Raw genomic sequence first — 18,172 nt, 5'->3', positions numbered from 1 at the left:
TTAAAAAGTTCATTACAAAAAAAGTTATTTTTTACAAAAAGTAAATAAAAAACTTTTATCACTATCACTTAGACATAACTTCTAGTTGCTTGAAGAGTGCAAGAAAGCTAGCTTAGCATAAACACTGCTTTTTGTCCAGTCATCCTTGTCAACTGAGCATAAAACAGCAGATAAAATAAGTTTTAGAGAACTGAAGTACTGACATAAAAAAAATTCAAAGAGCTCTAAATATTAAAAAAAAAAAATTATGAAGCTAGTTACATTCAAAGAGAGGACTTGAATTATATTGAAACTGTGAAAGTTCTTAAATTTGCTAAAGGCACTGATTTCCCACCCACCCCACCCCCCCCAGCCCTAGTGCATGAAGATGAGTCCTGCTGCCTCTAACGTGAACCATAATCAGTGCTCCAGAGCGTGGATGATGGGCTTGTTTTCCTGCTTGAGGACTGAGGACTGAAGGAAAGCGCAGGTGATACAGAGAAACCTAAAACACAGGGGAAAAGGAGAAAAAAACCCAATCATGCTCAGGAATGGTGGAAGAAATACGAAACAAATAACTGCTGTTGATCATCTGCTGGAACACCTGGCAAGCCAGTCTAATGATCCAGTCAAAGTGAAATAACCCCTTTAGCTTACTGCCTGTTGAAAAGACCTAAGTATCAAAATTTTGCAGGTCTTCCTATTAAGGACTTTAATTAAAGAACTGATTAAGTCTTCTGAGGGGGGCACAACACATTTCACCTCAGCAAATAACTTCCAGTTTGAATTTGCCTTATTTTGTCTGAAGTGTCAGGCATGTTTTTACAAACAGGACTGCAGCTCACCATAACTTAAATACCTCTATAATAATGTGAATTTTGTTTTAATAGCCACTGTTGATTACAGACCTTCCAAGTGAATGGGTATTTTTTGCATATTTCTGAAAGAGTTTGATTCTGCAAATAGGTAAAATGGGGAATAAATATGATGTCAAAAAATACAGATAAAACATGACTGCAAGGTCAAAAGCAGTGAAGGAACAAACTGTTCCCTGCGCAACACAACTACGTCTTCTATAGACTTGTGTCCTTTGTCCCCTTAACAGTTGCCCTTCCCTGTCTCTTAGAATAGCCCCAGCTCACAGCACGCAGACAGCTCAAGAGATGCAGCACATGCTGCAGCTAATCTGTTGTCACACAAACTGACTAACCAGCCAGCTGCTGCCAAGCACATTGTATCAGCAGCTGAGCTGAGCTCTGCTTTACTTTCCCTCAGCAGGAGCAAAATTGTGGATCTCTCCCCTCTACCCATCTGGTGATTTGCATGAGTTCTTACACTTTTAACCCATTCCCTATTTCCAATGTGGCTGAAGCTGGCCAAGAGTTTCAAAAGAATTAGCAATGGGTAAAGGGGAGGTTGGGGGGTGGAGCAGGAGAACGGGCAACAAATTTCCTAGGAACTGGCACAGTGCTTGTCATAATACAGGCTTTCCTCACAGTCATACCTCCCTACATTCAGTTCAAATGCAAGAAAGCCTGCTTTGTAATTATCTCGGTTAGTGATAGCCTTGGCTGCAGTGATCACAATATCGTGGAGTTTGAGACCCTGCTGAGCACGCTGAAGGTTAGTACTAAGACAAAGGTTTTAGATTTTGGAAAAGCAAACTTCAGCTCGCTCAGAGCACAGCTGGGAGGGATTCCGTGGGAAGCTTCCGTGGAGGATAAAGGAGCTAGCGAGTGCTGGGAGTTTTTCAAGAACACTCTCCTGGAAGCACAAAAACAGTTCATCCCCTTTAAAGGTGAGGGAAGTAGGTGGAGCAAGAGACCCCCCTGGCTTAACTGCGAGCTTCTGAGTCTGCTCAAAACCAAGAGAAGCATACCAGAGATGGAAAAGCGGACAAATACCCGTTGAGAACTACAAGGGCATTGCCAGGGCGGGCAGAGATGCAGTTACGAAAGCAAAAGCTCAGCTCGAATTGAAATTGGCCAGAGATGTCAAAAACTACAAGAAAGGGTTCTTCAGGTACATAAACAACAAGCAGAAACAGAAGGAAAATATTGCCCCGCTGTTAAGCAGGAGAGGTGAATTAGTCACCAACAATGTTGAAAAGGCAGAGGTTCTCAACACTTTCTTCACCTCTGTCTTTACCAGCACTGTTGGGCCCCAGGCCTTGGGAACAAAAATCCAGGTTGATGCAAACACAGACCCACTGACAGTGAAGGAAGAGTTGGTATGTGAACTATTACAGGAGCTTGACCCCTACAAATCGATGGGCCCTAAGAATATCCACCCGAGGGTGTTAAGAGAGCTGGCTGACCGTCATCGCGAGACCACTCTCCATAATCTTTGAGAAGTCGTGGAGATCAGGGGATGTCCCAGAAGACTGGAAGAAGGCTAATGTCACCCCCATCTACAAGAAGGTCTTAAAGAAGGATCCAGAAAATTATAGGACCATCAGTCTTACTTCAGTCCCTGGGAAAATTATGGAACGAATCCTCCTGGGGGCTATCACAAATCAAATGAAGCACGTGATTGGGAAAAGCCAGCACGGATTCACCAAGGGCAAGTCGCGCTTGACAAATGCGATCGCTTTCTACAACAAAGTAACCTGCTCGGTTGATGTGGGGCGAGTGGTGGACATTGTCTACCTGGATTTCTCCAAGGCTTTTGATACAGTTTCCCATAGTCTCCTCCTAGAGAAACTGATGGCTTACAGTCTAGACAAGTGGTCTGTGCAGTGGGTGGGGAACTGGCTGACAGGCCGCACCCACAGGGTGGTGGTAAATAGCTCCTTTTCAAACTGGCAACCTGTCACAAGTGGGGTCCCCCAGGGATCGATATTGGGCCCAACGCTGTTTAATATCTTCATAAGTGATCTGGATGATGGGATCAAGTGTACCCTGATGAAGTTTGCTGATGATACCAAACTGAGTGAGGAAGTGGATACTTCGGAAGGGAGAGCCACCCTGCAGGAAGACCTGGATAGGCTGGAAGAGTGGGCTAACAAGAACCTTACGAAGTTCAACCAAGACAAATGTAAGGTCTTGCACCTGGGAAAACATAATCCAGGAGCACAGCACAGGCTGGGATCTACCCGGCTGGGGAGCAGCTCTGTGGAAAGGTACCTGGGGGTCCTGGTGGACAACAAGCTCAATATGAGTGAACAGTGTGCTGCTGCGGCAAAGAAAGCCGACAGGACGCTGGGTTGCATCAACAAGGGCATCACCAGCAGAGATAAAGAAGTCATTATCCCACTCCACTCAGCGCTTGTCAGGCCACACCTGGAATACTGTGTTCAGTTTTGGTCCCTGCTATACAAAAGAGATGGGTCCAGAGAAGGGCCAAAGATGATCCAAGGACTAGGAAGCCTGTCATATGAGGAAAGGCTGAGAGAACTGGGTTTGTTCAGCCTTGAGAAAAGAAGGCTTAGAGGGGAGACCTTATCACCATGCTCCAGTATTTAAAGGATGGCTACAAAGAAGAAGAAGATGGAGACTCCCTTTTTACAAGGAGTCATGTAGAAAAGATGAGGGGTAATGGGTACAAGTTACTCCTGGGGAGATTCCGATTGGGCACAAGAGGAAAGTTTTTCACAATGAAAACAATCAGCCATTGGAATAATCTCCCCAGGGAAGTGGTGGATTCCCCAACATCGGACACTTTTAAGATTCAGCTGGACAGGGTGCTGGGCCATGTTCTCTAGACTGCTTTTGCCAAGAAAGGTTGGACCACATGATCCTTGAGGTCCCTTCCAACCTGCTGTTCTATGATTCTAGCTAGACTAATCAATTAATTAATTTATAACTGGGTAACAGCTGCTTACTGTTATGGCTGTGTTGAGGAGTTGTCCTTGGGGTAAACGCTGGATGACTGTGCTGTTCTTTTGGTGAGAAAACTGCATGATAGGCTGCAAGACAAACAAACAAAACAAAAAACAGAAACAAAAACCCCAAACAACAGAATCATTCCACATGGAAATTATTCCTTTATATCTTACAGCTAATGCATTTTAAGAAGTTATGGAAAAAAATACTTCTGCAATCTTTCATTCTCTTACCTATAATCATAACAGCTGTCCCTGCTAATAGTGCAAAAAGCGTGAAGAACATTACTTGATAAGAATCAAGAAAGTGCTGGAATAGACTGGCTCCATCTGTAGAATCGATTAAGAGGAGACAACATTGAGTTAAAAGAGCATCTTCTCCAATCTGCTTTAAGAGTTAATAGTTCTTAACTCAAACTGCAATAGCCAAAAGAAGCTTTTTATTTATAGCAAGTAAGTGTAATCAACTTAGATAATACGACTTCAATTCTAGTGACTATTTCCAATGCAGTCTTCAAAATTTGCCAATAACAGCTTAAGACATTGATATACACTGTCTTAAACATGTTCTTTACTTTCACAGTCCCCCAAATGCTACTCTGTTTTCAAAATAAAAAGGCATGCTTGAGAGCAAATAAAAGCAGAGCAAAAAAAATTACTTTGAGACACTTTAGCACAGGGATATTTATGCCAACTTCAAAAGAGTATTTTGGGCTGACCCAAAAGGAAAGTATGTTCAGCTTCAGTCATAATAAGCAATTGTATTCAAGTCTTCTGGTCACAGTGAGCAGCTTACATGTCAATGATAACATTAGCTGCCAGCTCAGATTTTTATTTTAAACACACCAAATTTTATAACCTCATGAACATTAATGGAAGTTAGAGGTTTATTCTGGCATATGAAGTCTAGAGATAAACTTACGTCTCACTGGTGCACTGGTTCTGTCAGTCGAGTAAATCACTGTCACTGGGATAGTGATAGACTGGTCAGTCATAGGACTAGAGACAGTTAGAGTGGTTGTTAAGAATCCCTGGCTTGAAACTCTTGGATCAGACAGACTAATGGTGTAGACTATGTAACTAGGCAGCCCATAGGATTTCTCCTTCTCAAACGCCTTTACTGCTGGTGACCCACATTTTACCTGCCGACAAAAAAAACCAACCTGAAATAGACTGTTTGAGAAAGCACAGCACATACCCATCTTCCAGGCCAGATGTCAGAAATACGTTATTCCACAGAAACATAGAGCAACTTGCCCCTCAGCAGGAGTCAGACTTGGTTGTAACTTTACAGTGACACCTGCAGCACTTCACCGCTGTTTACTGTTAAGGTTGCCCTATGAACTGCTGTTTCTGTGGGTCTGGGCTAACTCCACACAGGCAGAAATCAAAGCATCCCTTACTGGGCTATGTGAATCAAGTAAGTGGGCAAGAACCTAGCCCTGCTGCCAGGGATGAGGCAGATTTTCTGCTTCCCCACCTGTGAGCTGGTTAACACATCTCAGCTAGCGCACAGGTAAGCCTGACACATTTCTACTACCCCAAAAAGTGAAAACTGAGGAGGAATACATTCCAAGGTGAGTATTTCCAAATCATCTCAGGAGCAATCTTGACGTGGTAAAGGTGGCACAGGCTGCCTTTGGTTAGAAAGTTGCATGCAACAGTTCAAAATGCTTTCAACTGTGTTGTGATACTTTCCAGCAATAGACTCACCTCCAGGGTATCAAGAATTTCAGTGGCACCAAATATTTTCACATCAGAGCTTGTGTAATGGTTACTTAAAAGTATTTCCGTCTGGTCAGCATAAAAGCCAGGATTGAATGGCACCTCAGTGCTGATCTGCTCCCCAGAGAAGTGGCTGCCTTGGATTGAAGCTGTAACTCTGAGTGCAGTTTTACTCATGCTAAGATGCTTCAGCTGCTTGTCAGTAAGCCTGTGCATTGTGATGGAACAGGTGTAATGTCCTATAGAAATAAAAGCAGTTTGACTGTTAATTGCTCATCTTTATGGTTGTTTCTCCATGCAAAGGGAGATTTCTGTGACATCTTTAGAGAAGAGCTAAAAAAGGTGGTAAAATTCAACAAACAGCAAGATTAGGAGTGTGTAGGTGAATGGGACAGTGTGTCTGCTGGTCCAAGCATCACAATCCCAGTACTAAAACAACAGGAGATATTTCTTGTCCCAAACTAAACATCATGATAAAACCACTAAAATGGCAGTTTCCAGTCACATTTTATTTTAATATGCCAGTGAGACTCAATTCCACTTTGAATATAACATTTATGCTAATATTGATAGAAAGGCTTTACTGAAAACAAGATTTAGCATCCTATTCCATATTCTCTTCACCTAATGTTAAAAGTTTAGTCCATTACCATCACCAATTCTGTGGAGACATGGTTTATTATTTATAAAAGCTTCTTTACAGGTCAGATATTCACCATGTTTCTAGTCTCTTATGGGACCTATTTGTCTATTATTAGCGATAAAGATAGTAAAAAATTCCTGCAGTGTGGAAGATACAAGCAGAACTTGCTAGGTACGTGTTTTCCCCTTATTTTCTTTCCCTAATGAAGTAACAGAGGCAGCCAGTATTATGCAAGGTATAATAGTGTTTTACACAATGGGTACAGGGACTAATCTAACAGATAATTAACATTATTTTCATACAGTCCATGGTGTTTTGGTTCTTAAAATCATGCTATAGTCATGAAACACTAACACATGTAGACTTTAACAATTTTATTTCCATTTCCACAGTATCTAGTAATTTCCCCACCTTTTAAGTCCCAGTTCATGTTGTTTTGGGGACACATATGAATTCTACCTTTCATAAGAAATTACAGCAATTACAGGAAAGTTCGAAAGCATGATAAATTCCAGAAACGTTTAAATTGCAGAATACAAAGAATACAAAATGTATTACTTTCACCAGGTTTTCACATTTACGCTATTTCCCTCATTTTAATCACTGAGGTTAGTTATACTGCAGTAACTACAGTGGCAGGGCTTTTAAAAGGCCAACATCAAACAAAAAATATTTGACTCTGCAGAGCATAATTTGGTGAAATCTAAAGATCCTTAGTACCCAGACATTAAAACTCATGATTGCTTCTCTTAGCCCTAGTCTTAACTTCCACTGCATTTAGGTATACAGTAAAGGCACTGATGTATGGCAAGTAAACACCTAAAAGAGCCACTGGATGTTTACAGCTGCAGAGATACCTCATTTGTGGCAGCTGAAGAAGGAAGTGTTTTGCTTCCATAGTTTAACAAATACAGGGCCTGATATTCTTCTCTAAATTAAGTTATACACAAGGCAATCTATTTTTTTGAACAGTTCAGCTGGAGTAAAAGATGGCAGCTACTAGCTCTATAGTGTGACCTCAGTGTATTATGTCTACATTCTGCAATACCATCACTTCTGTCTCAAGGTACCATTGGACTGTCTACAGACCTACAAATATATGAATAGTAATTTGCAGTATTAGGACCTAAATTTGTGGTGAAAAAAAACATATCAAAGTTTGTTCCCCACCCCCCAGTAAAATAATGCTTCTGAGTTTCTTCCTAACCTATTAGTACAACTCTGAAAAACATGAAATGGGCTGCCACTGATTTCTGGCTTTCTCTGAAAAGAAGTAAATGTCTTTGTCACATGCAGAAAACCCTAGAGTTAAACAAGGAGAGTACACGTTAACAACTCACTGAAGCCTGAGATCCTACACAGCAAAGCTCAGAGGCTTCAGAAGGAAATCTGCTGGGTCAAAGGGCATTTGGACTAAACCACGGCAGAATTCAAAGTGTCTGCCTGGAGTGTGGCGTCTTGTCTCGTCTTACCTGAAACTGCATCAAATCCAGGTTCTGCTATGAAAATATCACGTGCTGGGAAGTCAAACGCATCATTGTTAAAATCTAGATGGCAATTGATAATGGACTGTGGTTGTAATTCAGCAATGGCTTCAATCTGAGCAGGCAAGCACTCCCCTAAGGGGAAGAAAAAAACCTAATGAATCTCTAATTAATTAGAAAAGAAAATTCTAACTAATTAATTTTTAATTAACTAAAAGCAAAACCATGGCTTGAAATAGCAGGTTATTCTGCCACCTTCTGAAATAGTTTCACAAGGTTATGATGATCTTAATAGCTGGAAGTCATAGACAGTTACCCTATCTCAGGTCTAATCCCAAAGAGACAGCAAATGAAAATTTTATATGTTGTGAAGTTTTTTTTGACAGGAATAGCTTATTTACAGGAAAGAATGAACTAGAGAGAATTTTCAGCTCAGATGTGTCTGTTGAATAGCTTATATGATCCTGGGAGTCTCGATTTATATTTTAGTATCTGGCAAGATGGGTTTTTTGGTAGGCTAATAAAATGCTATTTGAACAAGTGCTAAGTGTTAAGCTAAAACCTAAAAGGAACCATAATCAAACAAAATACAGCTTATTAAATAGAAGACACAGTATGATGTTTAATCTTTGTATTGATTCTAATTGCTGATAATTTCTGTAAAAGATTTAAGGATGGTTACTTTAAACATGCTTAGTAAGAAAGAAATAGTAACTTCAAGAAGGCAATTGGAATTAAACATATAAGCAAACAATCAGCTGATTGCCTATTAACTGTTTTTTGATAGAATCAAAAATGACACTTCTATTATCTACTGATTTTATTAGCTGTGAAATCTTAATAGTGCCCCAGAACACCCTCCAAATTCTGTAACATGGCCCTAAGTTTCTTCTAGAGCTCCTGGGATTCCGGAAAGGCACTAGAGGTTCATAAAGATCTTGCTACACCAGCTTCACAGACCCTTAAAAGCAAACAAAAAAAACCCCAAAACACAAACCAAAACCACCTATCATGAATATACAAACATGCAATAAACAATTAGCATAAAGATTTTTTTTCATCATACCTTTCAAATTTTTATTTCTTTCCCCAATTGAAACTATCACTTTTGAGGCTGCAACTCCTTGTAAGCTTGTTTTCACTCCACTTACATGCATTGCTGTAGTCCTCTGGGGTATATTAACCAATATCTGAAAAAAGGATGAAGTACATTGTTACCAAAAACTGTTTTAACAAATAAAAATTAAGGCAAAACCAGACTGGATTGATTGTGAAACACACACATCCTTGTATGTATAACAGAAGAGAAGACTCCAAGAGGTCGTGTTTCTCTTTATATGAAATCCTACATTTCTCTACTTTTAGAAACTGCCTTTCAAGGCAATTTAAGCTAGTAAAAACATTTTTTTCTTTCTACTCAACCCCCCATAAGTTAATAGGCATAAAGCTCTATGTCTAAATTTAATTTAAAAAGAGTATCTAGTGCTTATGTTAGCTGATACAGTGAATTGTGTCAACAGTATGATTGCACTAAAGATAAACAAAATAATTTAACTGAGTAGTTCTGATCAATGATGCGTAGTAATATGGTACAACACTTTAGAAAGTTCTTTCTGGCATCTCATCCTGCAGTGAAACTTCATTCATAAAAGCAGCCATACTCAAAAATTGTTTAGCATCTGGAAACAACTTAGCCAAGCAAAGGAGTCAAAATGTACAATATAAAACCAGTATAGGCTAAAAATAGAAAATATTATGCTAAATTATCCTCCTTAACATAGATGATTAAAAAAAGCATGATGTGCTTGGACACGTACCAAATACTTTCCCAACCATTTGCATTTCTAATACTTTTTCCTCTAAAAATAATGTTTCTAAATATTTACAACAAAAAAATCATAGAATACATTTTTGGTGAAAAAGCACCTGAAGCAAACAAACTTCAGCAGTTCTGGTAGGATTTAACAGTGCCTCACCTCTCTGTATGTTTTAAGTAATCCAGGAATCTCATAATAGACAGTGACAACACCAGAATCCCTTGCCACTGCGACGCCAGTCTTGGAGTCGACTTGAAGAACACTACTTAATGAGGAGCTCCATATGCCCGGCAGGCCTGAGAAGACACACCATTTGGACACTGTTCAACAAATTTATGCTAACTGAGGCATTTTATTGTCACATTGGTGTCCGTATGTATGTACCCACTGCACGGGCAGCATGGGTACACACACTTCCCAATTCACAGAAACTAGATTCTAGGGTCTCATGTGGTGGAAAGCTGGCAGCCCAGCACCGAACTGACCTGCAGTTACTCTGACAAAAGCCCGTTAATACTAAGAATCAAATACAGCGAGTGAAGTTAGACAGTCCTGACTCTGCACGATTCCCATAAAAAACAAGCCTTTCAAGCTAACGGAATGGAAATGTTTAAAGTCTGATACTCATGAATTCACTACAAGCGACATATTGCATGGTACAATTAAAATTAGAGGAGTTGATCAAACCTATTTTTATCATTACCAAGAACAGTGACATTTGATTCTGAACAAACATCATAAATTATGCATTTAGTTTTCCTGAGAATGAGAAAGAGTCACACTGATGTCAAATTATATAGCTGCAAAAACACAGCGACGGAAGTGCCTCTTACCTTCTTGGTTTGTCAGTGAAGTACTCAAACAGAGGACATCACCTACCACCACATCTATGAGTTCAGGAAAAATGGCATGTTGCACAGGAAGTGGGACGTAGTCTGCAATTCCACTGTGTTCTGCATCCCAGACTTTAAGCAAGGTCAAACCTACATTTACAGTCCGGATTACAAATGTGTTGTTCGTGGCTCCTTTCCCAATCTGTACAAAGTCATCTCTACAGATAAAAAGAAAGGCTTTTATGTTAAGGCAAGTTTGCTAATGTCATTATCTCTACAGTAAATAGTAGGTATTGAACTCTTTTTAGATGGTTGACTTCTTGTTTTCAGCGATGGTTATCTTCTAATGAAGTCTGACAAAATAAGGAAAATACAAAAATGATTCAGGTTTTACTGAGGCAAATTTCATTCTCACATCGTTATGCTGAGGAAATACTGAGATCATAATCATGTATGAGAACTACTTCCTAATTTTAATAATTGTAGAAGTTTAGAATGAGATAATCTGTCTCTTTTCCCTTTTCTCAGGGAGTTTAGAAGCAAAGAAATTTAAACACCGATATGCAGCTTTCCAGGCCTAACTTTACAAAGCTAAATCACATTCGATTCCGAGTTCTGATATTTACCAAAATTCAGCATTCCCAAACGCACTGATACACCGAGCACAAAGACTGCCACCCTGGCAGCACCATGCAGGGACAGTGAAGGTCTTGACAGCAGCAGAGCTGGGTCACCACAGTGCTGCACCTGAGGTTAATGAGCAGTGCTTCTCTCTCTAGGGCTAATAATTAGCCCTATGCTGAAGCAGCTCTGTCACATCTATTTTGGAAGCTAGGGCAGTGTTATCTCAGGGACCTCTGTATGCTATAGAAATTTCTGCAGATCATTTAGGTAGGAGAAAGAAAATCTTGCATTCAACTCCTTTTTTTTTTTCCTTTTAATCATGACTGCTGCATTATAACTGCAAGGTGCTCTGCAGAAAGCAAGCTATGTTATAGTAATGGAATTAGTGATTGTTTACTAAAGACCAAAGAAGGCTGTTTTGTAATATTTATTATTCTTTGAGGCAGAGACCGAAAAGGCCTTTTGAGGCCTGGCTTTGCTGTGCAAAGACTGTACAAGCGTATCTGAAGAGACAGCCCCCAATCCAGAACGTTCACCATCTTATATAAGACTTAAGTGAGTCAGTGTAACAAAGCACTAGGAGAAAAGAGGCAAGATGAGGCAAATGCTAATAAGATCAATTGTTTATATAGGTCACTGATGCATGCAATCTGATGATTCAGAGTCACTTAAAACAGAAATGTACCCCAGCAGGCCCCGCTAGGGATCATGCTTATCTGGGCAACTTTCCATTTGCTAGAGAATTATCGATTGCTAACTAGAACTCCTTTCTTCTACCTCTGAAGACCACAGAGACAAAATCCTTTCTTTGCTAATCCCAGTTCAAGCTATATCTTCACTTGATATCTTTGGAACAATCTTTGTTCCCTGCTGTGGCTGGGCTACGTGTATTTGGCCTTTTTTGTTCTCTGTAATTAACACCCATGGTAGATACCTACCTGTTTGTTGCAAAGTTGAGCACAGAATTATGCGAATGAAAAGTATCTCCAGAGTTATCGTGAAAATGGACTGTAAATGTCAGTGTCACACCCAGGGGGAGAGCCAATAACACCTCTTTGTTTTGCGTGTGCAGAATAGGACTCATGGAGATTCTTAGGTATGAGATGGGGTAGACCTGTAAAAACATCAGCAGTGAAAAGCAAAATCAAATTGCTTTTTTTGGTGCCTCTATAAAAACAGTAATCTAAAATGGTTCTTATTATGCAAATATAGAAAGCTTCCTTTATGAACCACTTGCTATATGTTTAGCCATATGACAGTACTGAGACATGACGCTTTTATTATCAGTTCATATATTTCACAGAATCACAGAATAGCTGAGGTTAAAAGGGGCCTCTGGAGATTGTCTAGTTCAGCCCCCCCTGCTCAAGCTGGGCTAGAGCCAGTTGCCCAGGATCGTGTGCATGCAGGTCTTGAGCATCTCCTAGGATGGAGACTCCACAATGTCTCTGGGCAATCCGTGCCAGTGTTCAACAGCCACCGCAGTAAAAAAGTGCTGTCCTACGTTCAGACAATTTCACGTATTTCAATTTGTGTGCGTTCCCTCTTGCCCGGTCATTGAGCACCTGAGAATGGTTTCTGTCTCCTTTACACCTTCCCATCAGATATTTCTTCGCATTTTTCTCTAATAGCACTGGGAATTGAAGCAAGCAATAATGATGTAGAAGCACATATCACATACTTCAGAAACTACATTATTATCCTATAAATTAAAACTGTTAAGACTCCCTGGATATGCAAGAGAACAAGTTGCCCCTAGACTTCTCTCCCAGTAATTCTTGAAATAAAGTGTAATTCATTCCCCAGTTACTAGAACAGGAGTAACTTGCAATGTATGTGAGAGTAAGGGGATGAAATGGTCACTGTTTCCCCAGTTCCCTTGCACCAGGTGAGAAAGACAAGATAATACAGGCAGTTTCTAACAGCCTTGGCTCTGTTTGAACGAAGGTTTGCCCAGCGGAGGAAACATGAGCAATAGCTGCAAAGCTGTTCGCTAGTGATCCTTGTCACATAACATCATAGAGACTACGAACTGCTGCCCCTCAAACAGGCCCACAGTGGTCTGACAACAGGGCTGCCAGAGGTGGGAAGGAACAACACCCACGATCCTTCCTCCTGAGCTGTGTGCTGGGGTGGTTTTTCTGACCCGTCCGTCGCTGGGCACACTCGTCTTGTTACTGCTGCCTGTATGATGCTGCAGCCTGGCCGTCCTCTGAGGCATGGGCTGATAGAAGTTAAGTGCAGCAGACAAAAGCAGTCAGAACTGGCATCTGAAAAATCCAAACTGGTCAGCAGGCTGCATTTTGTTGCCTCAGTGCCTCTCCTCAACCAAGACAGAAGTTAGGGACTTCTGCTGCAAATTCTTTAGAAAAGTCTGCTAGATTATCCATATGTGCACACTCCCGCATTTTTGCGGTAACACTCCAATGAAGGAAGTTTGTCTGAAGACAAAGACTTTGCAACCATTTTTTTGTTTTGTTTTTTAAACAACATATTACTTATTATTCTCGATTAACTTATCTAGGTTAACTAGCAAAATTACCCAACAAAAAGAACTATATCTGTTCTTTCTGTTACAGCTGTTGGAAAATAAATAATGGAAGGATAGAGAAAGCAAAAACCCTCAAATATATAGAGAAAACTATTTTAAAAGAAGCCCTCAAGCTTATCTTGTAGGAAAATCCCTTTTTTTCTGACCTAAGAGGCTCAGCTAAAATGTAAAACTCTGCAATCTGAAAATGTACACATCAAAACTTAGAAAGAAAAGGACAAGTTTGGCCTCAAGCAAATAGCATCTTTGGTGAGTCTGAAAAAAAAAAAAAAAATGGCTAGAATATCAGTATATACAACTGTCTACTCCACAGGCTGATATAGTCAGTTAAAATATCAGTGCATATAGTCATCTGCCCAGCTAGCTGAGGTTATAAGCTAACAAAAACGCCATTTCCCTGACAGATTTTCAAGCTTGCTTTACTTTAAAATCTCAGAAACTGTCCCACAAGGGACAACTGCTAAATTTAATATTGATGAAAACAGCTATTTACTGTTAAAGCATCTCAGTTTTTGAAGTATTTTTTATTAAAAAAAAAAAAAAAATCCGTTGAGTACAGCTGGGACAGGCAATTGCTTAGCTTGCTTCCACGCTAAGCATACTGTCACTCCTTACTTCCACTGTCCTCCTTGGCTTATATAAGCTAGTCTTTTTCTGAGCAAAGTTGAAGGTCTAAGTGTTAAGTGATGCTGCTGCAGCAGTTTGGTTCTTAATTGTGTACAGTTGTAAATAGACAAAACAAGAACTTATGAAAGGAAGGACGGCGTGAAGGAGACAACAGGTTCAAGCTCATCTCCTGCTCTGTCACAAGTTTTTCTACATGACCTTCAGCAAAACCGCTCAAACTCTCAGTTCTTCATCCATAAAATGAAGGCAGCAGCACTATATTATCTCATGGGGTTACTGTGAGGTTAAAAATATTATTTCCATAAAAGTAGTATAGTCCTAATAAGTACAGGAAAACAAATCAGTTGTACAAGTTGCTGAACTGAGACGGTTGCTACTACAAAGAGCTCACAAGCTTAATATCATAGTGCACTGACTCCACAGTTCTCCAATATCCTAGCTGCGTACGGAAAGAATGCACGAAGGGAGGATTTAACTTCAGTACCACTATATGCTGACTAAATGTCATTTGAGCCAACCCCAAACTCATTAGATGTCTTTCACTCGCCAGATCCAGCAGTGAAGGGAAGAAACAAGGTCATCTATAACAGAGCTGCAGAAATTCACTGCCACCACCTAGCAGCAGGAGTGGCATTAGTGAAACTATGCCACCATTTCTTTTTTCATTCTCCACCCAGGAGGACAGACCTACATGCTGTCCTACAGACAAAACTGAACATTATGGTAAAAAACAAAATTCAAATAAAAAAACCTATCAAGCCACTCCACAGTGATTATAATAATAAAACTTACAAATAAAGTCAGCACTCAATTATGTGTCTTTCTCTTTTAGCTGGAACATGCTGACAGAAAATGCTGGAAAGATGCTGACAGAGTAAAAAGGGATAAGAGGAAGTGGAGCAGTGGGTATCTCAAGGCTCATGTTGCCGGATATAGGAAGTTCTTGGCACAAGGACTTTTGAACAGAAATGAAGGACATACGTTTCCTTATGTCCTAAGTGCCCAACCAGTAAGGTACATTAGACTTCACATAACAACATTCAATCAACAGATGAAGTTTTGAGAAAGAAAGATGTTTCATTAGCCTGGAAACAAACTGCTGAGTTTTGCTACACAGTTGTCCTTCCCTGAAGCATCCACATGGAGCTAAGGCACACAGGGCAGCCTTGGACACGCTCCTTGCCAGCTCACCAAATACAGGCAACAGCAGCTAAATTATTGCATCTGATAAGATAGGCTTTCTCATGCAGAGATTCTCATTATATGTAAAAGCTGAACTGCTGGGAAACAGCAGAGAAAATGAAACTTTTGGGCAGTGTACAGTTACATCTCTAATATCTTGAAAATCTGGTACCTCACAACAGATGCTGCATTTATATTCATTACTCCAGATGATATTTACCTTTTTCATGCACTGCAAAATGCGTGTTTATGACATTAACATGTTTTTGTATTTGAACTGCTGTAATTATCAGCCTTCTAAGAGATTTTTAGGACAAACTTCTTTTTTTAAAGTTTAAGGCAGATGCACACAAAGGCTTTTTTGTAAAATGTACCAAATTTAAGAATTTGCTGGGATTTAATATTTATCCATCTAGTTTAGTATACTAAACTCTTCTTCAAAGCTCAGAACTGACTATTACACTAACTATACTTCACATTTTTCAGAAGTGAAGTTCAAAATGTGCAGTTAACCATCCCTATCGCAGTACTAAAGATATACTACTAACAGAAAACTGCAAAGAGAGATGATACTACCTTAACAGCAGCTACAATGGTCTGGTTGATCCCAAATGATTCTTGTGAAATCACTTCAATTGTTGATGACCCTATCAAAGACCCAGAGTTAAGGAAACCTCTCTCATCGATTTTTACAACAGGAACTTTGTCTGGTCCATCCAGGACACGGTAACTCAGTGAAGCCACTCGGTCCCTTAAGAAAACAAACAAACAAAACAGAAAAACAAAAAAACGGGGGACCCCCTTAAATGAGTAAAACCATATTTACATCAATATATTATGCAAATCTAAAAGATTGCTATTTGGTATGTGTTTTTTCAACGCGTCTGCAATAAAAGCTGAAAAGCCTGTGTTCTAGTCTAAGAAAGAAAAGTTTAAGTTCTGATTGAAGCTCACTTGGAAGAAGGCTTATCTGGGTTTAGGCATGTATTGAAACCTAGTTTCCACCCACTGCCCTGCAGTGTCATCATTCACTGATGTAAAGTTGATTCCAAATAATAATGGCTAAGGCTGCAACATGCAGCTTCTGCCGTCATTTTCTGTAAACAACATTCAGAGGGAAATTAGTCTGCGACGGCCAATGCTGGTATTAGAGATAAAGTCAGGGACTTGATTAAGTGGATCTCATCATTTTCCTGGAAATGGTTTTGTAGACAAGCTTAATTTTTTGGAATAACTCTCACTGTGGTATTTGCATATTAATAAAGTGAGCAAATACATAAACTGTAATTAGTGGGCATTCTGAGACATTAGCTACTTTTAAGTAACACTTATCACATCTTCTAAAAGATCTGTAAATGATGTTTTTTTCCTCCCAAGCTCCTCCATTGAGATAGAAATGCTCTACCCTAGGAAAAAAGCATTAAAGCTGGATTTTAGTTGCCCTTTCCTTGGCAATAGTGTAATTGTTTTTGGTGGTAGAGTTCAGACATAGGGGCTCCAACATTGGATAGTTAAGATAATGGGACAAAGAAAGGTACAAACTGATATCTAGCAACTTAATGACTAATTAATCAGAAAAACTGCTCAGAAGAGACAGCAAAACAACATTAGTAAGTGACTACAAATGACAGGGCTCCTATATAACTGTTTCAAAAGCAGATGCTGAATGACCATGGTCACTGGAGCTCCAGTGAAACTAACAGTCCCTCCCCTTAAAAAGTAAATGCATCTAAAGCCTCGCCCTCAGCGTACGTCCTATTGTTTGTATCTGCACATTCTTATGCTAGGAAAACCAAATTTCAAGCCTGAAATGAGTCTGAAATGTCAGTCTTTGAAAACAGATTATGTAAAAAGGACTTCTCATTTGGAAAGGACATTTTAATCTCAAAATCTAGTCATAGCCTCTGTGTAAGAAAGAGAGAAGTATATTCCATAAAGCTCTGCTTGCCCATAAAAAAACCCTCTAGTGGAAGCAGGCTACTGCTTTAACTGGCTCAGCATCTTTTAAAATAAGGATCTAAAAGTTCCAAATATTGAATGAATTTTCTAGCTACAATCTAACTAATACAAGATTTGACAGAGCCCCAGAGAACAGATAAAATACATTAATCACTAGGTAAGTTGTGTATTATAAGGATGTACTGTGATATTCTTTTTAAAAGACTGAAACAGCTTACTTTCAACAGAATTGCTTTACGGTTTTGATAAACTGTTGACACAAATCACAGTATGAAAACTGATCACTAACCTGTTTGTCTGAAGTTTAATAAAGGAATTTGGTGACATTAAGATCTGCTCTGCTTCTACTTCTGGAGTGACTAGATGAAGTTTTTCAAACACCTGGAAAATAAAAGGCATTTTAGCCTACTGTTGTGTGCAGCAAGTAATTTATTTCCATTTATTTCACATTCAAAACAAAAAACCCCAAATAAAACCATAACACACTTTTTTTTTACCTTGTATAATATATATATGTTAAAAAAATGAAAATTAAACATGAACATTTGAGAATGGGATAAGCAGTATCTTCTACAAATTATTCTGAAGAGCATTCATTTCTATGGCTATAGCTATACTATGAAGCAGTACGTAAAAAGAAGCAAATTTGTCAAGTGAAATGGTGTTGGAGACCCCACATTCACCCAAGTTACTTTAGACTACCCTAAGTCTGAGCCCATGAACTGAACGCCCACGAGGTGCACTCCTCAAGCACATTTTCCAGCTTTGTTCCATCTAAAGGAATTCAGTTTGCATACTTTGAAACTGCTCCTCAAAGCATGGTAAGTGGGAACAACCAGAAGATTCATTTCAGAAGCTAATTCCTGATCCAAATTAACGTGCTTGCATAGACATGTATGATAACCACTATAAACAAGAAGTATTA

General features: G+C 39.5%; 1 protein-coding gene across 1 annotated transcript in view; it reads right to left on the bottom strand.

Annotated features, from left to right (window-relative positions):
* Positions 1–363: 363 nt before the first annotated feature.
* NUP210 (nucleoporin 210) overlaps positions 364–18,172 on the bottom strand; it is a 69,455-nt gene continuing 51,646 nt past the window's right edge. Inside the window, exons 29-40 of the mRNA XM_076345922.1 lie at positions 17,537–17,628; positions 15,865–16,039; positions 11,867–12,042; positions 10,305–10,522; positions 9,631–9,767; positions 8,721–8,844; positions 7,643–7,789; positions 5,516–5,766; positions 4,725–4,944; positions 4,037–4,132; positions 3,803–3,886; positions 364–484 (exon numbers count right to left, since the gene is read on the bottom strand). Of these exons, the coding sequence (XP_076202037.1) occupies positions 384–484; positions 3,803–3,886; positions 4,037–4,132; positions 4,725–4,944; positions 5,516–5,766; positions 7,643–7,789; positions 8,721–8,844; positions 9,631–9,767; positions 10,305–10,522; positions 11,867–12,042; positions 15,865–16,039; positions 17,537–17,628 (1,821 nt within the window). The 3' untranslated portion in view covers positions 364–383. The remainder of the gene's footprint in view (positions 485–3,802; positions 3,887–4,036; positions 4,133–4,724; positions 4,945–5,515; positions 5,767–7,642; positions 7,790–8,720; positions 8,845–9,630; positions 9,768–10,304; positions 10,523–11,866; positions 12,043–15,864; positions 16,040–17,536; positions 17,629–18,172) is intronic.

The sequence above is a fragment of the Aptenodytes patagonicus genome, chromosome 8 (assembly GCF_965638725.1).
Source record: "Aptenodytes patagonicus chromosome 8, bAptPat1.pri.cur, whole genome shotgun sequence".
Classification (NCBI taxonomy): Eukaryota; Metazoa; Chordata; class Aves; order Sphenisciformes; family Spheniscidae; genus Aptenodytes; species Aptenodytes patagonicus.
Note: the sequence above shows the minus strand (reverse complement) of the source record. Positions and strands in the feature narration are given on the sequence as shown.